The following is a 21684-nucleotide window of genomic DNA, read 5'->3' on the forward strand; positions in this document are numbered from 1 at the left end:
TAAAATGGAGACAGAAGTTAGTCCAAACAACAGGAATTCTGCAGATGCTGGAAATTCAAGCAACACACATCAAAGTTGCTGGTGAACGCAGCAGGCCAGGCAGCATCTCTAGGAAGAGGTGCAGTCGACGTTTCAGGCCGAGACTCTTCGTCAGGACTAACTGAAGGAAGAGTGAGTAAGAGATTTGAAAGTTGGAGGGGGAGGGTCTCGGCCTGAAACGTCGACTGCACCTCTTCCTAGAGATGCTGCCTGGCCTGCTGCGTTCACCAGCAACTTTGATGTGTGTTGACAGAAGTTAGTCCAATGGCTGCAAAACGTTTTGCTCATACTCTATTTCTCTCCAGTTTACTGAATAATTTAGTAGAAGAGGCAGATAATAGAAAATAGTAAAATTTGTAACAATATGTCATGTCAGAGCTTCTGGAACATTGTTGTGACCATGCTTTGCACCCAGAAAAATAACTCAGAAGTTACAATTAACAAGTTAGGAAAATAATTTATGCAATTCACATATTTAGAACACCTCAAGGCTATTTACCTTTATAGAAGTACTTTGTTTATAAAATACCAAGCTTTGTAATTTTAAGAAAGGTTTAGTAAAGTGTAACACTATATGAAGTTTAAATCTATAAATTTTGTACATCCGCACTGCAACATTAATTTTTGAAAAATTATATTCATTTTACAAACAAGCACTTAATTTAATCCTGGAAATAAGAAAAAGCAATTGCAATAATCAAATGTAAAATAAAATTCAGTAAACAATCTTTTAACATTTAAGAGTCAACACCACATTATGCATAACAAAATACAGTTATCTGATTTAATAAAACAACTTTCCAGTTCATTCAGTTAATCAAAATACATGACTGAAATTTGCCTTTACTTGTAAATTTACATCTATACATATTTTAAATTGATATGCTTTGCATTAATCAATTACAATCAAAAATGAGGCATCAAGACTCTCACAAACACAATCATCTTTAGGAATATCTGCTATTTCAAAACTGGATTTTTTATTCATATTTTCTTTGGGTTTGAAACTGGTAGCTCAAAACCAAAGTGATACAGCACTAGGGAATCAGTTAATCTGGATTGGGTGTTGTGCAATGAATGGGAATTAAATAGAGGGCTTAAGATACAGGAACTCTTCGGGACCAGTGATCACAATGATTGGATTCACCCTGCTATTTGAGAAGGAGAAGCTAAAGTCAAATGTATCAGTTTACAGTGGAATAAAGGGAACTACAGAGGCATGAAAGAGGATCAGGCCAAAATTAACTAGAAAGGAACACTGGCATGGATGATGGCAGAGTAGCAATGGCTGGAGTTCCTGGGAGAACTTTAGAAGGCGCAAGATAGATACATCCCAAGGAAGTAGTATTCTAAAAGCAATATGACATGACCATAGGCTGCCAAGAGAAGTCAAAGCCAACATAAAACCGAAGGCAGGACATATTATAGAGCAAAAATTACTGGGGTTAGAGGATTGGGAAGCTATTAAAAAGAAACAGAAGGCAAATACAAAAGTCATAAAGGAGGAAAAGATGGAATATGAAGGTAAGCTAGCCAATAATATTAAAAAGGATAGAAAAGTTTCTTCAGATACATGAAGTGTAAAAGAGAGGTGAGAGTAGATATTGGATCGCTGGAAAATGATGCTGGAGAGGTAGTAATGGGGGACAAGAAAATGGCGGACTTACTAAGTATCTTGCGCCAGTCTTCACTGTGGAAGACACCAGTAATATGCTGGAAATTCAAGCACGTCGGGGGGCAGAAGTGTGTGAAGTTGCCATTACAAGGGAGGAGGTGCTTTAGAAACTGAAAGGTCTGAAGGTACTATAGATAAGTCACCTGGGCCGGATAGACTCCACCCCAGGATTCTGAAAGAAGCGGCTGAAGAGATTGTGGAGGCATTAGCAATGATCTTTCAAGAATCAATGGATTCCAGAATGTTTCCGGAGTACTTGAAAACCACAGATGTCACTCCACGCTTCAAGAATGGAGGGAGGCAAAAAATAAGGAAATTATAAGCCAGTTAGTCATACCCTTGTTGTAGTTGGGAAGATGTTAGAGTCGATTGTTAAGGATGAGGTTTGGAGTACTTGGAGGCATATGATAAAATAGGCTGTAGTCTTTCCTTAAGGGAAAACTTTGCCTGATAAATCTGTTGGAATTCCTTGAAGAAATAACCAGCAGGGTAGACAAAGGAGAACCAGATTTTCAGAAGGCCTGTGACAAGGTGCCACACATGAGGCTGCTTAGCAAGTTAAGAACCCATGATATTACAGGAAAGATACTAGCATGGATAAAACAGTGGCTGGTTGGCAGGAGGTAAAGAGTGGGAATTAAAGGGACCCTTTTCTGGTTGGCTGCTAGTGTTCCACGGGGGTCTCTGTTGGGACCGCTTCATTTTACATTATCTGTCAATGATTTGGATGATGGAATTGATGAATTTGTGGCTAGGTTTGTGGATGATACAAAGATAGTTGGAAGGACAGGTAGTGTTGAGGAAGTAGAATGAGTATTAGATTAGGAGAATGGGCAAAGAACTGGCAGTTGGAATACAGTGTCACGAAGTATGTGGTCATGCACTTCGGTAGAAGAAATAAAAGTGTAGACTATTTTCAAAATGGAGAGAAAATTCAAAAATCTGAAGGAACTTGGGGGTCCCTGTGCAGGATTCCCTAAAGATTAATTTGCAGGCTGGGTCAGAGGTGAGGGAGGCAAGTATAACATCAGCATTCATTTCAACAGGACTAGAATATAAAAGCAAGGATGTAAAGTTGAGGCTTTATAAGGCACTGGTGAGGCCTTACTTGGAGTAGAGTGAGGAGTTTTGTTACCCTTAATTAAGAAAGGATGTGCTGACATTGGAGAGGGTTCAAAGGAGGTTCACAAAATTGATTTTGGGATTGAAAGGCTTAGCAGATGAGGAACATTTGATTGCTCTGGCCTTTACGCACTGGAATTCAGAAGAATGAGAGGGATCTCATTGAAAGCTACTGAAAGTTGAAAAACCTCCATAGAGTGGATGTGGAATGGATGGTTCCTATGGTGGGGGAAGACCAGAGGACACAGCCTCAGAAGAGAGGGATGTCCATTTATAATGGGATGAGGAGGAATTTCTTTAGCCAAAGAGCGGTGAATCTCTGTAATTCATTGCCACGGGTATCTGTGGAGGCCAAGTCATTGGTTATATTTAAGACAGAGGTTGATAGATTCTTGATTAGACAGAGTATGAAGCAATGTGGAGAGAAGGCAGGACATTGGGGCTGAAAGCCACAATGAAAAGGTGGAGCAGATTTGATGGGTCAAATGGCCTAATTCTGCTCCTATACCTTATGGTCCTACAGCAAAGTCAAACTTGCTTTCACAGCTTTCCTGCACTCATAAATGGGACAAGAGCCACAAACCAGCAAAACAACTGTATAAGCGGATTCATGGTGGATGGTTGATCCCACGTTTGCCTGAAAAACCCGCAACCTCCGTCAATGGTGCATTACGGCCTTATAAACAGATTATACAATGGACTTAAGTTGAATGTGCTGAAGGCACTCCATCTTTTCTGACTTCCATTTAAATTGGGAAAGAGAAACAGAGAGAAACTCTTTAGTGCATTATCCTTTCCACTGAAGTTACCTGACCTGTTGAGAGTTACCAACATTTTCTCTTTTTAATTTCAGATTATCAGCATCGGTAGCTTTTTTGATTTTCATTTACATTTGATTTAACATTAATAATTTTAATAACAACTTTATTTGTTCATCTTCTCTCATCCTCTTCCAAATTACTAGTACAGACCCATAAATAATAAACATGCATACACTTCACCAAAAGGGTTGGTTGTTTTTTTTTGTAAATCAGTGATTGGCACTGGGTTATTAGACTGTGGTGTAAGCATTAGATACTTCTTACCCCAGGACCCATCCCTCCCCCATCTCCAAGCAGTTTCTTTTATCATCAAATGAATAACACTCAGGAATGACAAAACAACCTACAACAATTTAAATCGGGTAACATCTCAAAACAGAAATCAAAACTGAAGCCTACTGTTGTTTATTGTTGAGCACAATTACCTCATAGTTCTTCAGTCTCACACAGAAAATCCATCTTTCTGTGCACAGGCTTTAAAGTCATAAAAGTCCTCATCATAATCACAAGATCCATAAATTCACTTAACTTCAACATTCAAATTCAAAAATAAAAGCCCCGGTGCAGGACAATACAGAAGTACAATTAATTGTCCAACTAAAATTTAAGAAAATGGTGAGGTCTGCAGAATTCTGATGTATGAGATTATTTTGGTTCCAGTGAATGTAGGTACCTTTTGCTCAAAAACTTAAGAGAATTACATCTTCATTTCCCAACTCCATAAAGATGAGCTGGATGATGGCATCACACTATGGTATTTCTGCATTTGATAGATCCACAAAAACATGGAATTTCTTCTTCAGGTGTGCTTCCTACCAAGTACTTGTAGTCCCATGTCAACTCTGATCCTGCTTTAATATACCTAACAAAAACAGGCACAAACAATGACATCCCTCAATTACGTAACAGGTTCAGAAAGCATTCAAACAATTGCAATCAACAGATGTTTCATGCAAGGATCAAAGTTAAATATTGATTAAAGTTCAATCATTTTATATTATCCTTTTTAAGTCCAGAGTAATAAATGAACCCATATGCCAGCTGTTTTCTGAAGTTCTTATTAAAATCTGTCATTGATACATTTAACAAATAAACATTATATATGTTTGTCTATTACAATCCACTTACCTATTAGTAAAAAATGCCACCCAAGGGAAATTCTTGTCGTGAGTATCTACAAAAACACTTTGCACCGTGAGATTTGGATCGCAGCTATGCTGTAACAAGTACACAATGAATACAAGATCAGAATACACAAACCAGGACAAGCTAAATAGGAAAATAAGATTTCATGGAACATAGGAACTACTATCAGTGCAAATACTTCAATCCTTTCAAATCCAGGCAAGCTTTTAAACAAAATGTTGTAAGAATTACTAGAGAAATCAAGAACAAGTTCCAACTTTATGGAAACATTACAGATTTTATGGAAGTGACAGCAGGGTGGAAACTGGCTTCAAAAGTAACAAAAACAAGTTCAGTATGTGAGCAGGAACCAAGACCACTACAGTGAATGAAAAAGAGAAGGACAGTTCCCAGTGGGACTGAAACATGGACAGTTCTACCCTCAAAGAGTTTCAGACATAGCTTGGACCAATGTAGGATCCCAAAGCTACACCATTGATTTGAAGAAACTTAAATATGAGAATGAGTTCAGCGAAGTACAAGAGAGTAGTAGTGGAGGGAGACTGGTTGAGCCCTCAGAAGCAGTGTTGGGCTTTCAGATCATCCTTGTGTGATGTGATAAAGGAAGTAGATCAAGTTATCTGCACAAATTAAATCATTGAGCTACAAAAGTTTGCTGGGCATAAGATTATGTACAGCAGAATAGCCAATCTTGATTCCATCATTTTATAACTAAAATGGCATACTTGATGAAATGGAATGGGATAAGTTCATGAACAATATGAATGATGAGAGACTGAAGCAGCCATAAACAGCTTTTCCTAGATCTACAACTCAGAGCCAGTTGTATCAAGAGTTGTCTCAAAATACTCCACTGCCAAATATACATTTACTGTGAATCAAATTAAAAAAAAAATCAACTTATTGAGAATACAATTAAGCAGTAAAGCCAGTTTTAAGGGCAATAGCAACAAGACTGAAAGGTTTTAGGAAAGTGAGATAGATCAGGAAAGCTCAATATTTTGCTGAAGTTGCAATAACCAGAGGATGTTGATCTTCAATTTCTATTGAGTACAGATGCTCAGAAAGAACTTGGAAACATGAAATTATAGTATCACATGTGCAGAATTTGGAAGCAGCAAATAAACAGCACAACGCATCACACTACTATCATCGTCTAACTGCCCCATTGATAGCAACACTGGCCTCAGTCCATTATAGACAGTTCCTTTGTCCTGCCCACCTCCTCCCAACCTTCTCCAGAATCTGAGAATCTGAAGCTAATTTTCCCTCATCTTCAGCTAGACCAGGGGTCCTCAACCTGTTTTGCACTGCAGACTGGTTTAATATTGACAATATTCTTGCGGACCGGCCGACCGGGGGGGGGGGGGGGTAGGGTTGCCAACGGACAAGAGTAGCAGTCAAATATGTTGCGCTTACTCCGAGAAAGACTACATGAAGCCTTGTGCGGGAACCAGTGCGCATGCGTGTACCTGCCGTTTTTTTCCCTGCAAATCGTTTTTGGTGATTCTGTTCGGTGGGGGGGAGGGGGTGATGTTAATCACGACCGGAATATAGATGATAAGTGGCTAATACACTCAATTTTGTTTCCAAAAGGGTTTATCTAACGAATTTAATATTAAACACACAGCGCATACTTTCCTTGCATGAATATAGTGATAAGTCAATTATCAGGGGAGCTTGAAGTAAGTGTCGAATGAACTTTCAGTAGAAATGGTAGAGGCAGGTTCGATATTATCATTTAAAGAAAAATTGGATAGGTATATGGACAGGAAAGGAATGGAGGGTTATGGGCTGAGTGCAGGTCGGTGGGATTAGGTGAGAGTAGCGTTCGGCACAGACTAGAAGGGCAGAGATGGCCTGTTTCCGTGCTGTAATTGTTATATGGTTATATAAGTAAATAGCATCATAACATTTTAAGTAACGTTTGGATATTAAACACACAGCACATATTATCAACACACCAATATCGCTGAATTAGTGGGAGCCCTGGGATTGTTTTCCTGCAACAAGACGGTCCCATTGAGGGGTGATAGGAGACAGCGATACTCGAAGGGGGTTCCTTATGTCCAGTCTATTCCGCAATTTAGTTTTCATTGCATTCATTGCAGAAAACACTGCTTCGCAGAAAAATATTGGAAATGGAAACAACGTTTTCAGTGCTTTTGTGGCTATCTCATGATATTTCGCCCTGACTTTGATCCAGAATGCCGGCAGAAGTGTTATGTCAAATATACTTTTCAGCCCGTCGTCATTTGCAAGCTCAAGGAGTTGATCTCCTTCCCGCGCTGACATGGATGACGCGTGTGTAATGACCTCGCGTGCGTTCAAGCTCAACAGTGGGCGTGACAGGGAATGAGGAAAGGTGCAGCTGACTCCTATCGCCAAATCATATCATTTCCTCTCGGCCCGGTAGCACATGCTTTGCGGCCCGGTGATTGGGGACCGCTGAGCTGGACACCTTATCTGCTTCTCTTTTCACCGAACCTGTCTGACTTCAGAGTGTTACCAGCATTTTGTTTTGTGCGTTAGATTTCCAGCTTCTGCTGTGTTTTTCTTTATTTTGAACAATTAAACAAGATGGTTTCATTCATAGCTCATTCCCTTTATTTCTTTAGTCATAATAAACATCACCCACTTCTGTAACAATGGGAAATACATAAAATAGCATGTCTACTTCTGGCACATTTTACAGATTTTACTTTCTGTAATTATTCGTTACTTACATTAAGAAAACGCCCAATGTTTCCTTCTTCTGTGGCATCCAGGAAATAACAATCTCCTTGATCATCACCTTTAGAAAACCGGTGTAATTTTGACATCTGTTCATTGTGATTGTTATCTGGAATCAATTTTCTTTGTGTATTTGCGTTTTCATTGTTTGTATTATTTTCTTGTTTATCTATTTCCTGTTGAGTTAACAATGCACGCTCAGAAATATTTTGACTCATAAGGGTAGAACGGTTTCTTCCACAACCAACGCTGTTCCTTTTTTCTGAGACTCCTAAAAAGTTACAGATTTCTAGAGTTATTAAATAAGGCACATTCGTAATGCTATTTTTAAGTCAAACGAACTACTGATTAGGGCACATTTAGTTGCAATCATGGCTGTGCCTTGGTCAACTTCAATACCTTCTCGGTAGTTAACCAAAATCAAAAGCGTTCCACTGTACTTCAAATGAGGTTGTCTCAGTGCAAGACAGAACTTCGTCATCACAATTACTGCAAGGTGATAGTGATATAAACCATAATTATCTGATGAAAATGAGGTTGGAGGTTTTTTCTCCCTGTGTTGGTTCCCAAAGTAGAAGATCCAAGTCTAGCCTGCCAGTCCAGTGTTAGGATGATATGGAAGTCTCCACCTTTCACGTCTTTTCTACCCTTAATGCTCCTCTCATAATGTGCTCAATGAGCCACACTATTCATCGACTGAAACACGTGATAGAAGGTTGACCACGATTGTTGACTGAAATGGAATTTGAGTCTGTATCAATGATTCCCAAGACTACTTCCTTCCCCGTGTGCACCACTGTCACCAGAATAGTGGGAGCATTCATATGTTGCTGCTAATAGACAAGTTTCGATGCAAGTCTGGATGTTAGATGATAAAGATCTGATTTTGAGAGTATGGCTTTTGCCCATAGAATAACAAAGAAATTCTAATATATCATCCAGATGTTTATGAGAAGGATTTTATAGGGGTTATTGGACTCAGAGCTCCTCTGTCATATCAGAATTTTAAATTAACACAGAGTGATCCACCCTGTTCATTATTTGCAATTTTTTTTAGGGTAGCTGAGAATTAACCACATTATTATGGGCGCGCAGACAGAGGTAATAGTGAAAGATTTCTTTCTTTAGGAAGGCAATAGTGAAATGGTTGCAAAAAAAATGTCAACTAGTTTCAAGGACACCATTATGGATGTTAGCCCTGCAAAGTCAAATTTTAATTTTAAAATGAACTATATTAAAATTCACCAAGGATATGTCAGAATTTTAACTTGCAAATAATGAGTCCACTAATATAAACACTATGACATCACCTGCCTTGCATATCAAAAACAAGTTGAAGAATGGGCGTGAGGGGAAGAAACCATGTAACAACTGAATGGCTTGGTTCCAGCAAGCTTGGCATGCAAAGTGCTTCATATTGGTCCTCTGATTACTATTACAGATAACAGTAATAGAAGAGGCTGTTTGCTTCAGTTTTTAAAACCAAAACTGTATGGTTTATGTCACACAAAATCAGAATGTAGTTTTATTATCACTGACTTGAAACTGAAAGCATATAGAGTAGATAGTAAATAATCTTTTGAGCTGGTACATGCACCTTTAGCCTTGAGAATACGCTTCCTGTGTCCTGAGAGACTAAAACAGAGACAGCAAGTAAAGAACCTGCAAAAATATTTGGAATTGAGTAACCAGAGTAGATGAAAACTAGGGGATGTATGGAATTGAAGGCAGGTGCAGAAATGTTTGCAGTGGCATCATAACTATATGTAAAAGTGACTGAAATTACATCAGACCAGTTAGAGGCAGGGAAACACCAGTATACAAATCAGTATGGAACTGGTAATTAATAGTGGAATAGCGGTTCAGTAATACCACTGTGATAAAAGATCATTAATCTAAAATATTATTAATCTCCCTCTATGGATGCTACCGGACTTGCTTTGAATTTCCAGCATTTTCTGTTTTTGTATATTGGAATTGATAAATATTATTTCTTCTTGCTGTACCTTGCAAACTGAGGGTAGTGCTTGTAATGAATGGGCTTCAAACCAAACTAACCTTTCTCCAATCAGGCGCACTGCCGTTACAGCAGATCTTAAGAAATTCACATATACAACTGATCTTGTCAAGTTTAAGAGGATGGTTATATTGCAATTATATAACTCATTGGTGAGGCCACACTTGGAGTATTGTGTACAGTTCTGGTCATCCTGTTATAAGAAAGATATTGCCAATCTGAGAGAGTGCATTGGAGATTTATGAGGATTCTATGAGGATTAGACAGCCTGAGTTATAGGAAAAGGTTGGCCATGCTGTTGGAGAATGAAGGGTGACCTCATAGAAGTTTATGTAGACATGAGTGTTACAGATTAGGTGAACTCTCCCCCAAGGTTGGGAAGTCCAAAATTAGAGGGCACAAATACAAGAGAGGAGAAATTTAAAAGAGATACGAGAGGTAATTTCTTTACAGTGGATAGTGAGTACTTGAAATGGGCTGTTGGAGGAGGTGGTTGAGAAAGGTACAAGTGCAGCATTTAAGAGGTACATGGAGGGAGGGGGTTTGGAGGGTTATGGGCCGAATGCAGGCAACTGGGATTAACAAGAAGTATTCTATGGTTGACAAAAACCAGTTTCTGTGCTGATTTAATCTGACTTATCTACTGCAGCCCATTTATTTGAATGGGGTCACAGACTTTCATTAAAAAAGTAGTTCAAAAGAAGCATATACAGGTGGCCCCCGTTTTCTGAACGTTCGCTTTACGATGCCTCGCTGTTATGAAAGACCTACATTAGTTACCTGTTTTCGCTAATAGAAGGTGTTTTCATTGTTATGAAAAAGGCAGCGCGCACCTGAACAGCCAAGCTCCTCCCCAGGAACTGCATTCTAGCCAGCATTGCTTAAACACGTGCTTTATCTCGATTTATTTTGTGTATCTGTTAGCAAGATGAGTTCTAAGGTATTGGAAAAGCCTAAGAGCTTGTAAGGGTGTTATACTTAGCATAAAACTAGACATAATTAAGCATTTCGATCGTGGTGAATGAAGTAAGGACATTGTCTGCGCGTTGAACTTCCCTGCATCCTCCATTCACACTATTTATACGCAGAGAGAAAGAATCTTGAAAGCTGCCGATGTTACTGTTGGTTCTGTTCGTAGCAAAGTGGTCTCTCTTAGTCGGCATCCAATGATGGATAAAATGGAAAGTCTATGGCTTGAGTGGATTGATGGGTGTACAAAGCGTGGTGTTCCGTTAAGTTTTCTTATACTTAAGGAGAAATCAGTCAGTCTTTTTAATAAGCTGAAACAGAAAGCACTGGATGATGGTGATGAAAGTGTTGCGAAAGTGGAATTTAAAGGTGGTCTTGGGTGGTTTGATCGGTTTCTGAGGCGAGGGCAGCTTCATAGTTCAAGCAGTGGTCCCCAACCTCCGGGCCGCGGACCGATACATTGTCGCGAAGAACGCAGCAGTGCGGCGGTAGTCGGAACACACACAGCACATCTTTAAGAAAAAAGCCAAAATTAAACCAGCTAATTAATTAGGTGCTGCCCGGCACGTAAATGTCAGCCCAGATCAGAGGCGATTGTGTCAGGTGGTTATTCGTATAAGCAAGTGTTTAACTGTGATGAAATTGCAATTTATTGGAGTCTTCCCAATTCCGGTAAGTGAAACTACACTGTACATACATTATTTCTACTTTATATAGGCTGTGTATTTTTATGTGTTATTTGGTATGATTTGGCAGCTTCATAGCTTAAGGGTTACTGGAGAGAGTGTTCCTGCTGAGAGCACTTGCGCCGTGTTTTTGCTGAGAGTGCTTCCGCGAGATTTTCGCTGCGCTGGACAGTGCTGCAGAAAAGTATTTCTACTTTATATAGGCTGTGCAATTATCATATAATTCCTGCTTTTACTATATGTTACTGTTATTTGAGGTTTTATGTGTTATTTGGTATGATTTGGCAGCTTCATAGCTTAAGGGTTACTGGAGAGAGTGTTCCTGCTGAGAGCACTTGCGCCGTGTTTTTGCTGAGAGTGCTTCCGCGAGATTTTCGCTGCGCTGGACAGTGCTGCAGAAAAGTATTTCTACTTTATATAGGCTGTGCAATTATCATATAATTCCTGCTTTTACTATATGTTACTGTTATTTGAGGTTTTATGTGTTATTTGGCATGATTTTATAGGTTATTTTTTGGGTCTGGGAACGCTCAAATATTTTTCCCATATTAATAAATGGTAATTGCTTGCTCACTTTACGCCATTCTGGCTTACGAACTATTTCATAGGAACGCTGTACCTTTGGATAGCGGGGGAGACCTGTAAATTAATTTGGACCCCAGTAGCTGGAGGTGCTGTCATCTAGATTAGAATAAAAATGATCAAATTAAAAAAAAAATTTGTTTAACATATGCACTCAGAAATAAATTAATTGTTTACCATGAATGTGAAGTATGGACAGGATACATGAAAAATTTGATTTATTGCCTTCAGTTTCTACCAGTTCCATAGTCCCTCACTTCATCACTTCCCTGAGCTTAGTCAATCTCAAATCATATTCCCTTGTGACTCTCAGCTGAGTGTCAAGGGATACCAACTTCCACTTCCAAAACACTATCCATTTGTTTTTTCACTACTAAATCCCACAGCCATATCTTCATTAACAAGGTACTTTCCACTTCAATGTTCTCCAACAGTTTCCCATCTTCCAAGGTCCATAAACTTGAGGTCAACCAAAAATCCTAATACCCAAAATCTCAAATTACTCGAGTAGACAGGTTCTTGCTCTGGCAATTCATTTTCAAATCCTTTCAGATCCTCAATGGTCCTCACCTCTAACACATCTTCATTACAGAATTCAATCCCTATTTTATTACAATTACATGGTGCCTTAATGAGAATGGACCTGTGCGTACAGATTTGGTCTCCTTGTGTAAAAAACATATACAGCGGATTACAGTTAATTGAGACACATCAGGACCAATTAATTAGCTGCCCCAATTAGCTGAAGTTTCATGGAAATTATTACAGGGGTATAAAAATAACAAACTACCGTTTAATAGTAACAAATTATGTACTTAAGTGAAGTACAGAACAAATTAGAACGCTACCAAAACTACTCTAAGTACCATAAAATTGTGTATTAGTTCCTAATAGTTATCAACTGAGGAATTCATTCAGTGTCCACTGACGTGTTCTTTTGATTGACTGTAAATGAACAAAATCAGCGCAGACACCGAGAGCAGATAGTGGACTGGCTTCAAACAATGCTATTGACGATTGCATCCTCCAAATCTTAATTCAAATTGATTGTTAATACCTTCAAATTCTTCATAGTTCCTAACTTGTTTAAGTAATGAAATTGTTTCATTTTCACTCCTGGCGGTTTCTGGCATCTCCAAGCCTGAACAAGAGTAAGCAAAACGGTTCTAAATTGTCTCAGGCAACACACACAAAATGCTGGTGGAACACAGCAGGCCAGACACCATCAATAGGAAGAAGCACAGTCGACGTTTCGGGCTGAGACCCTTCCTCTTACTGTTTATTATTCACCAACTATCAGTGATAAAAATCACTGCTTTTTGAACAAAAACAGCAAGTGACGCTTTTTAAAAACTGTTCTAAGCACAATATAGTGTCTAATGGCCACACGATGTGCACCCAACTGTTGCTAGTTAGAAAATGTTTGCCAGCAGTCGCCTAAGCATCATGGTATCCCAAACAAATGAAGGGAATCCCGGCTATTTTCGCGATTTGTTTTTGTTCCCTAAATAAACAGCTGCCTCGATTAACTGATGGCCCAATTAACCGGAATCTACTCCATTTGCTTTAAAAGGAATGTAGCAAAGATTCACAACAGTGGTTCTAGAGGTGGTGGGTTAACCATAAGAGGAGAAATTAGCAGCATAAGAAAAACATAACCTAATAATAAATTATACACAAGTAGCTGTTCTTGAACCAGGTGGTGTGGGGCTCCTGTACCTCCTGCCCGAAGGAGTTATGAAAAGACGGCATAGCCTGGATGGTGGGAATCTTTGATGATAGATGTTGCCTTCTGAAGGCATCACCTCTTGTAGATACCATCACTGGTGGAGAGGCATACACCTCTGATGTAGTGGACTCTGCCCAATACTATCTGCAGTGTCTTGTGTTCCTGCAGACTCAAATTGCCATACCATGATGCAACCAATCAGGATAATGGCAAAATTTGTTCATACATCAACGACAAGATGCAGTGAACTAAGATGCAGTGCAGGTCATCTGATTTGACAACAACCAGGAATTTAAAGCTGTTGCCACTCTTCACCACAAATTCCACCAATGTAGACTGGCACATGTTCAACCTCCTTCACCTTCTGAACCAGTGAGATTCTCTACCGCAAAAAGCCCATATGAGGGAAGTCACTAAATATTTTGAAGGAAAATTACTTCTTTACACAGAAGGAACTAAAGACTGACACCCATGATTATATTGAACTGCAAAGCAGGCCCATAGGACTAATCAACCTACTCCTATATCTCATGTCCCTCTATTTCTTGTTAACATCAACAGCGTAATGTATGGCCCACTCAATTTATATTGAACAAATTGGCATTAACGGGATTTGTCTGCTATATGGAGTAGTCAGTAGAGCCAAAAGCAACTTACCCAACTCACCTCAATTTAAAGTAAAACTGTTAGCTCGATTAACAGAAGGGAGGGAGCTACGATGGCGCTGGAAAGCAGCTGCTTTGAGCTCATCTACAGAAACAGTTTAATTTCTACCTTTAATGTCTCTTTTTTTTCCTTTTCAAGGTGGACAGGGTTCTTTAAGTGCCCTTGACCTGCAGCTGCACTCAAACTGCACTTCTTTACAGCTATGGCTCTGGCTCCCGGTGCTTTCTGATCTGTCATGTTTCGATATCCCAGGGGCATGGCATAGAAGACAAGCATGCCTTTGGAGAGCTGAGGCTCTGCGGCCCTGTTAACAAGCTGATTTTATGCCGGTGTCACCAACTGAAGTGTCGCGGGAGAAAACGGAAAATTGTGAACAGCACATTAGCTGTTGGCAGTCTCTGTACTTGGCGAATCACTCTCTCCCCCTCTCTCTCTCTCACACAATGGTGGAGAAAGAGTTTGTTGTGATTCTCAAGTCAGAGAAGTCAGGAAAAAAAGTGACACAACAGACTTCAACATCACAATCAGCAAGATTTTTCTCTGTTTTGTTAGTCTCTCCTCTCACTGTGTGACACCTCTCTTTATTAAGGAGAGAAAGAGCCTATGGCATGTCAAATTTTCGGGTGAATGATTAGATTTTGATGTGCTGCAAATCATGGTCTCTCTTAAGGGCTTTGCTATTGCTTGCTTGGTGGTTGGTGGGCGCTGATGCTTTTTGCTACAGTGGGTGGGGGGAAGAAGGGTTGATGCTTGCTGCTGTATGTGATTAGAGGAGGGACTGGGGGACTTCAGGGTTCTAGTGTTTTTACTGTCACCCATTCTTTGGGGTACCCTTCTGTTCTCATGGATGTCTGTGAAGACCAAGAACTTCAGGTTGTATATTGTATACATTCTCTGATATTAAATAGAACTATTGAAATATTAGACAATCTCTACTCAGTCAATGCAATTCTATCCAGAATTTCAGTATTAAAGAAATCAGACTTAAAACAAGTGTTATCTCTGAAACTGTGTGAGGAAGTAATTTTACATTATATCTGCAGGTATTCTGAATTTAAAGTATTAGTACTTATCTAATTGCAAAATATTCTTTGCAAGCTTAATACATTTCATGTGCCATGTAACAGATGCACATAGTGAAGTATTTAATAGTTTCCCTGTTACAGGTGGCAATGATAAACCATACATGTGTTAGCAACTGTTAATAGTTCAAAAATACTGACAATGCAATAAAATCAAGGCTTTAGACTTTAAAATAATGGTTTCTCTTTCTTGAAATACCTTTACAACTGTTGATTGGTTGATTATCTGACAAAGTCTTGTGTTTCTTTGGTGAAGAATGTTGAAACGATCTGGAGTGTCTTTTGGGTCGCTCTGCTAATGATTCACTTTCATCCTCCGCAGAACTACTACTGTGCATTTCCAAAATGTGACCCTGAAGCACAAAAAAGAAGTCCATTTTTCTAGCCAGAACAGATTTCAATTGTCTCCAACTTGCTGATATTCACCAAACTGCCATTTTTTCTCTTCTCCCCTGTCCATTCAAGACGAAGATACAAAAGCCTGAAAGCATGTACCACCATGCGCAAGGACAGCCTCTATCCCATTTTCTATTTGATGGTCCCCTAGTACAATAAAATGGATTCTTGATCTCACGATCTACTTGTTATGGCCTTGCACCTTACTGTCTGTCTGCGTGCCCTGCACTTTTGCTGTAACCAGTACTTTATTCTGCATTCTGTGTTGTTTTCCCTCATACTACCTCAAGCACTGTTGTAATGAAATGTTGATTGGGTGGCATGCAAAATAAAGTTTTATACTGTACCCCAGTAAATGTGACAATAATAAATCAATTTACCAATTTACAAAGAATACTGAACACTCAGGTGGAAGAATAATACATTAATGCTTAAAGTAGTTTTGTAAATGTATAACCTTTAACTAATTAAAGGAAACACAGTTCTGCTGCATTTAGATATTTTGTGGGAGCAGACACTATAAAATTCAAATAAGATTAAACTTCACTATAAAATTATTCTTCTGCAAAAATACATTGCTCAGTGGCCTAGCTTTTTAAATAAAATTTCACAATCAATACCATCCAAGCAATTAGCTGGAAATGAGTCAAAAGCATTTGGATGCTTTCATTTCACCTGTTCCCGAAGTTTTCTTCGCTGAGCCTGCAGAAGGGCTGTCTTTGTTTTGGGCCGCTCAACTGACAATGATCCATGGTCATGCAAATCAAACTTTTTAAATCCAGGTTTTTCCCTTCTGTTACAAGAGATTGTAAGTAGCAGTTACATTAACAGAGAGAATTTAAGTCAACTTGACTTTACTCACTAACATTAAAACTCCAAAAAAACACCTTTGGAACAGGGTTACGTACTTTTTAAAACTCAAATAAATGTTGTTCGAGAATGTATGTAAATATGGCCTCCCATACACTTAACATTCCTTGTACTCCTGTAACCCACAATCCTTCTCACAGATACCATGAACTACATAGGAAACATTCTCTATTATCATTCTGCTCTTCCCTTCACTATCTCTTCCATTCTGCACCTCATCTTTGCTTGTGTTAAGATCCCAAATGGCACCTCTTCCAGAAGAAATATTCTACTACAGTAAAACAATTACTATCCTTCATATTTGGGGAATGCAGTTAGTCACATATGCTGGTTGGTCATGAGTTAAGTATGCTTTCATGTGCTTAATATTACTAAAGTTTATAGAATATGGAAAATGAAATGCAATATTCTACAATATTTACCAGAGTGAGCAGTCAGTATTATCCAGCAGGCAAGACAGTGTTTTGAGAACATTACCTGTGTCCACTTGGTTACGTCTTGCTGTGACAGAGCTCAGAGTAATGTCATATTTGGTGTTGGTCATGTAAATGATGTGGCCTGTCTACATGAGTGCACTTGTATTAGGGTCTCAATTTTGGGCAGGGAAACAAGGTACTAAGATACTAAGATAGGTGGAGTTGTGGATAATGAAGTAGGTTTTCAAAGCTTGCAGAGAGATTTAGACCACTTAGAAGAGTGGGCTGAAAGATGGCAGATGGAGCTTAATGCTGATAAATGTGAGATGCTACATTTTGGTAGGACTAATCAAAATAGGACATACATGGTAGGGCATAGAAGAATACAGTAGAAACGAGGGATCTAGGAATAATGGTGCATAGTTCCCTGAAGGTGGAATCTCATGTGGATAGGGTGGTGAAGAAAGCTTTTGGTATGCTGGCCTTTATAAATCAGAGCATTGGGATGTAATGTTGAAATTGTATAAGGCTTTGGTAAGGCCAAATTTGAAGTATTGTGTACAGTTCTGGTCACCGAATTATAGGAAAGATGTCAGTAAAATTGAGCGAGTACAGAGGAGATTTACTAAAATGTTGCCTGGGTTTCATCTCCTAAGTTACAGAGAAAGGCTGAACAAGTTAGGTCTTTATTCTTTGGAGCGTAGAAGGTTGAGAGGACACTTGATAGAGGTATTTAAAATTATGAGGGAGATAGATAGAGTTGACGTGGATAGGCTTTTTCTATTGAGAGTGGAGGAGATTCTAACAAGAGGACATGAGTTGAGAGTGTGACGAGAGTACACATAGATTAAGATGTTAGCTGTCCTGTGCTGGCATCAGTGGGATCAGCAGTTGGTCTGCCACCTGTCTTCAGGAGAAAGAGAGATAAGGAAAACAATGGAGCAGCATTTGGAGATGTTAATGAAGGGACGGGAGAGTTTAACGGAAGGAGAGCTGTCAAGATCGGCTCCCCCTTTGAACCCTGAACTGTTTGAAGTGATGGACAGGCGATACCCCAGCAGGGAGATAAAAAGGGACAGGTTCACTAAGGCAAGACACACACGACACCACGAGATAATGAGACCCTGGAAGCGGTGCGCCTCCCATAAGTCGGTGGGAGGTTTTGGAGGGCTGGTCATGGGACCAAGCCATAGACGCACAGGGTGGAAAGGTACGATCGGCGGGAACCTGGTGTGTGTCCGCCCTTGCCTGGGTGCCAGGTTCACCGCAGAGAAACGATCGTATCTGGAAACGGAGGGGTCACGGTCGGTGACCTCAGAAGACATCACAAAGGGCTCGCCCGAAAGCTGACTGCGAAGCATATCAAAGGTCTGTGTGGAAGCCGTTTGAATATTCATTCGTTTTTGCTCTCTCTCTCCTTCCCCCCACTGTCCATCTCCCACAGCAGTGATTACTGTGAACTGAACTGAACTCAATTGAACTGAACTTTGCGTCACTTTGAAACTGGTCATTTACCCCTAGACAACGATAGAGCTTGATTGATCCTGTTATCCTAATTCTGTGTACATGTGTGTTTATCATTGCTGAACTGTTGCATTTATTATCCTTTTGATTAGAGTACTGTGTTGCTTGTTTCTTTAATAAAACTTTCTTAGTTCTAGTAATCCAGATTCCAACTGAGTGATCCATTTCTGCTGGTTTGGCAACCCAGTTACGGGGTACGTAACATAAGTGGGGTTCTTGTCCACGATTTTGAACGCTAAATTTGGGACGGAGTAAATTGATTGGGTTAAAATTCCCGAAAGAAAGAAAAGACAAACAGCAGAAATGGAGATTGAGGAATTTATAAAGGCGCCGACCTTGGAGGCATTAGAGGATGCCAGGAAAGCGGAATTGGCAGCTGTGGCCAAATGGTTGAATCTTGTTAAGGGGAAGTCGACAATGAGGAGAGAGGAGATACACAGAGCTATCGTAGAGCACTATGTATCTAAAGGTGTGTTTCTCCAAGCGGAGCTGGAGGTGGTGTCTATTGAAAAACCTGCTGGAGACGCGGTACAGGTGCAGCTTGAAAAACTGAGACTCGAGCACGAGTTCCGGGTACGGCAGTTAGAACACGAAGAGAAGCAGTTAGAAAGACAGTTGGAGCGAGAAGAGAAAGAGAGGGACAAACAGTTGGAGAGAGAAGAGAAAGAGAGGCAATGGGAGCGAGAAGAGAGAGAGAGGCAGAGGGAAAGGGAATTTGAGCTGGAGAAGTTAAAGATAAGGGCAGAGCAGGGGCCCGTGCCGAACCAAGGTGGAGGGTTCCGGGCGACCCAAGAGGTTAGGCTGGTTCCCCCATTTGACGATACTGACGTGGATCGGTACTTTCTCCATTTCGAAAAAGTTGCTACAAGTCAGGACTGGTCGAGGGATAAGTGGGCTGTTTTGCTTCAGAGTGTACTGAAAGGGAAAGCCCAACAAGCTTACTCAGCTTTGTCCGTGGAAGATGCCCAGAGGTATGAGGTGGTGAAAGAGGCCATCCTCAGGATTTATGAGTTGGTCCCGGAGGCATACCGGCAGAGGTTCCGGAATGCGAGGAAGCAGTGGGACCGCACGTATTTAGAGTTTGCCTGTGAGATGCAGACATATTGTGAGCGTTGGTGCACCTCGAAGGGGGTAGATGGGGATTATGACAGACTGCTACAGCTGATCCTGATTGAGCAGTTTAAAGGTTGTGTCCCTGAGGGTATGAGACCCTACCTAGATGAGAAAGAGGCATTTTAGATAACCTAGACTTCCCTGAGATTTCACAGGATATGTCTTCTATGCTAGATACTCCCATTACTACTGATGAGATTAAGAATGTTATTTCCTCTATGAACTTGGGGAAAGCTCCTGGCCCTGATGGGTTTACCGTAGAATTTTATAAATGTTTTGCACCTTCATTAATCCCTTGGTTCTGTAGGGTTTTCGAGGCTTCATTAAATCTTGGTAAACTTCCCGAATCTTTCAATAGAGCGTCAATCTCTTTAATATTAGAAAAGGATAAAGATCCTGCTCAATGTGCATTTTATAGACCAATATCTTTATTAGATGTTAACTCTAAAATTTTTTTCTAAGTTATTAGCGAACAGATTAGAAAAAGTACTTCCTTTTATTATTTCGGAAGACCAAACGGGTTTTATTAAAGGTCGTTATTCTTTTTATAACATTCGCACACTGTTAAATATTGTTTATACACCCTCACAAAATGTTCCTGAGTGTGTTATCTCTTTAGATGCTGAGAAAGCTTTTGATAGAGTAGAATGGCCTTACTTATTTAAGGTGCTTGAAATGTTTAATTTTAGCTCGAAATTTATATCCTGGATCAAACTGTTATATCATTCTCCCGCGGCCTCGGTCCGTACTAACTCTCTAAGCTCACCTTTTTTCCCTCTTTTTCGAGGTACTTGACAAGGTTGTCCTCTTAGTCCTTTATTATTTGATATTGCATTAGAACCTCTTGCAATTGCCATTCGATAATCTCCAAATATTACTGGGATTAACTCGGGGCTTAAAGTCCCATAAATTATCACTCTATGCTGACGACTTACTTTTATATATTTCTAATCCTCAAAAATCCATCCCTGCTGTTTTAGAGTTATTAGCACAATTTAGTCTCTTTTCAGGTTATAAATTAAACCTTAGTAAGAGTAAACTTTTCCCGATTAATAAACAACTTCCCTTATATCATAACTTTCCGTTTAAATTGATTAATAATTATTTTTCATATCTCGGGATTAAAATTACTTGTAAACACAAAGATTTATTTAAGATTAACTTTTTACCCTTAATTGACCATATTATTCAACTTTCATCTAAATGGTTTCCTTTATATTTAACTTTGATTGGTCATATTAATGCAGTTAAGATGTTTTTTCTGCCAAAATTTCTATATATATTTCAGGCATTACCGATTTTTGTTCCAAAATCCTTTTTTTGATAAAGTTGACTCAAAAATTTCTTCATTTATTTGGCAAAATAAAAACCCGAGACTGGGTAAAATACATTTACAGAAAGCTAAGAGAGATGGAGGTTTAGCATTACCTAACTTTAGATTCTATTATTGGGCAATCAATATTCGACATATGAAATTTTGGTTACTTGACCAGGATATACTATCCATTCCTAAATGGGTAGCATTGGAATTACAATCTGTTCAAGGTTATACACTTGGCTCTATTTTAGGTTCCTCTCTTCCTTTTGATTTGAAATGCCTTAAACAGGTATCTAACCCGATAGTTAAATATACCTTACGTATTTGGTTCCAATTTAGAAAATTTTTCGATCTTAACCAATTTGGGCTAGCAATTCCTATTTTAGGTAACATTTTTTCCTCCCTCTTTTACGGATCGTGCTTTTCAAATTTGGAAGACTAAGGGTATTTCACGGTTTTTGGATTTATTTTTAGATGGTTCTCTTATGTCTTTTGAACAATTATCTAATAAATATAAATTTATCAAGAATACATTTTTTTTAGATATCTACAAGTTAGAAATTTCCTAAGTACTATACTTTTTTCTTTTCCAATGCTTCCTCCTACATATATTTTAGATACAATAATTAGCCTTAATCCATGTCAGAAAGGTGCTTCGGCTATGATTTATAATATTATTATGAAACTTAGGAAAGCTCCATTTGATAAGATTAGGGTAGATTGGGAACAGGAATTGGGGTCTATCATTTCTGTGGATGACTGGGGGCAGATTTTACAATT

The 21684-nt window shown here is 39.3% G+C and overlaps 1 protein-coding gene across 1 annotated transcript in view; it reads right to left on the reverse strand.

Moving 5' to 3' along the window:
• Window positions 1-495: 495 nt before the first annotated feature.
• setdb2 (SET domain bifurcated histone lysine methyltransferase 2) overlaps window positions 496-21684 on the reverse strand; it is an 84795-nt gene continuing 63606 nt past the window's right edge. The window contains 5 exon segments of the mRNA XM_063051112.1: window positions 496-4519; window positions 4786-4874; window positions 7530-7807; window positions 15467-15620; window positions 16339-16456. Of these exon segments, the coding sequence (XP_062907182.1) occupies window positions 4402-4519; window positions 4786-4874; window positions 7530-7807; window positions 15467-15620; window positions 16339-16456 (757 nt within the window). The 3' untranslated portion in view covers window positions 496-4401.

This window comes from Mobula hypostoma, chromosome 6, assembly GCF_963921235.1.
Source record: "Mobula hypostoma chromosome 6, sMobHyp1.1, whole genome shotgun sequence".
Classification (NCBI taxonomy): Eukaryota; Metazoa; Chordata; class Chondrichthyes; order Myliobatiformes; family Myliobatidae; genus Mobula; species Mobula hypostoma.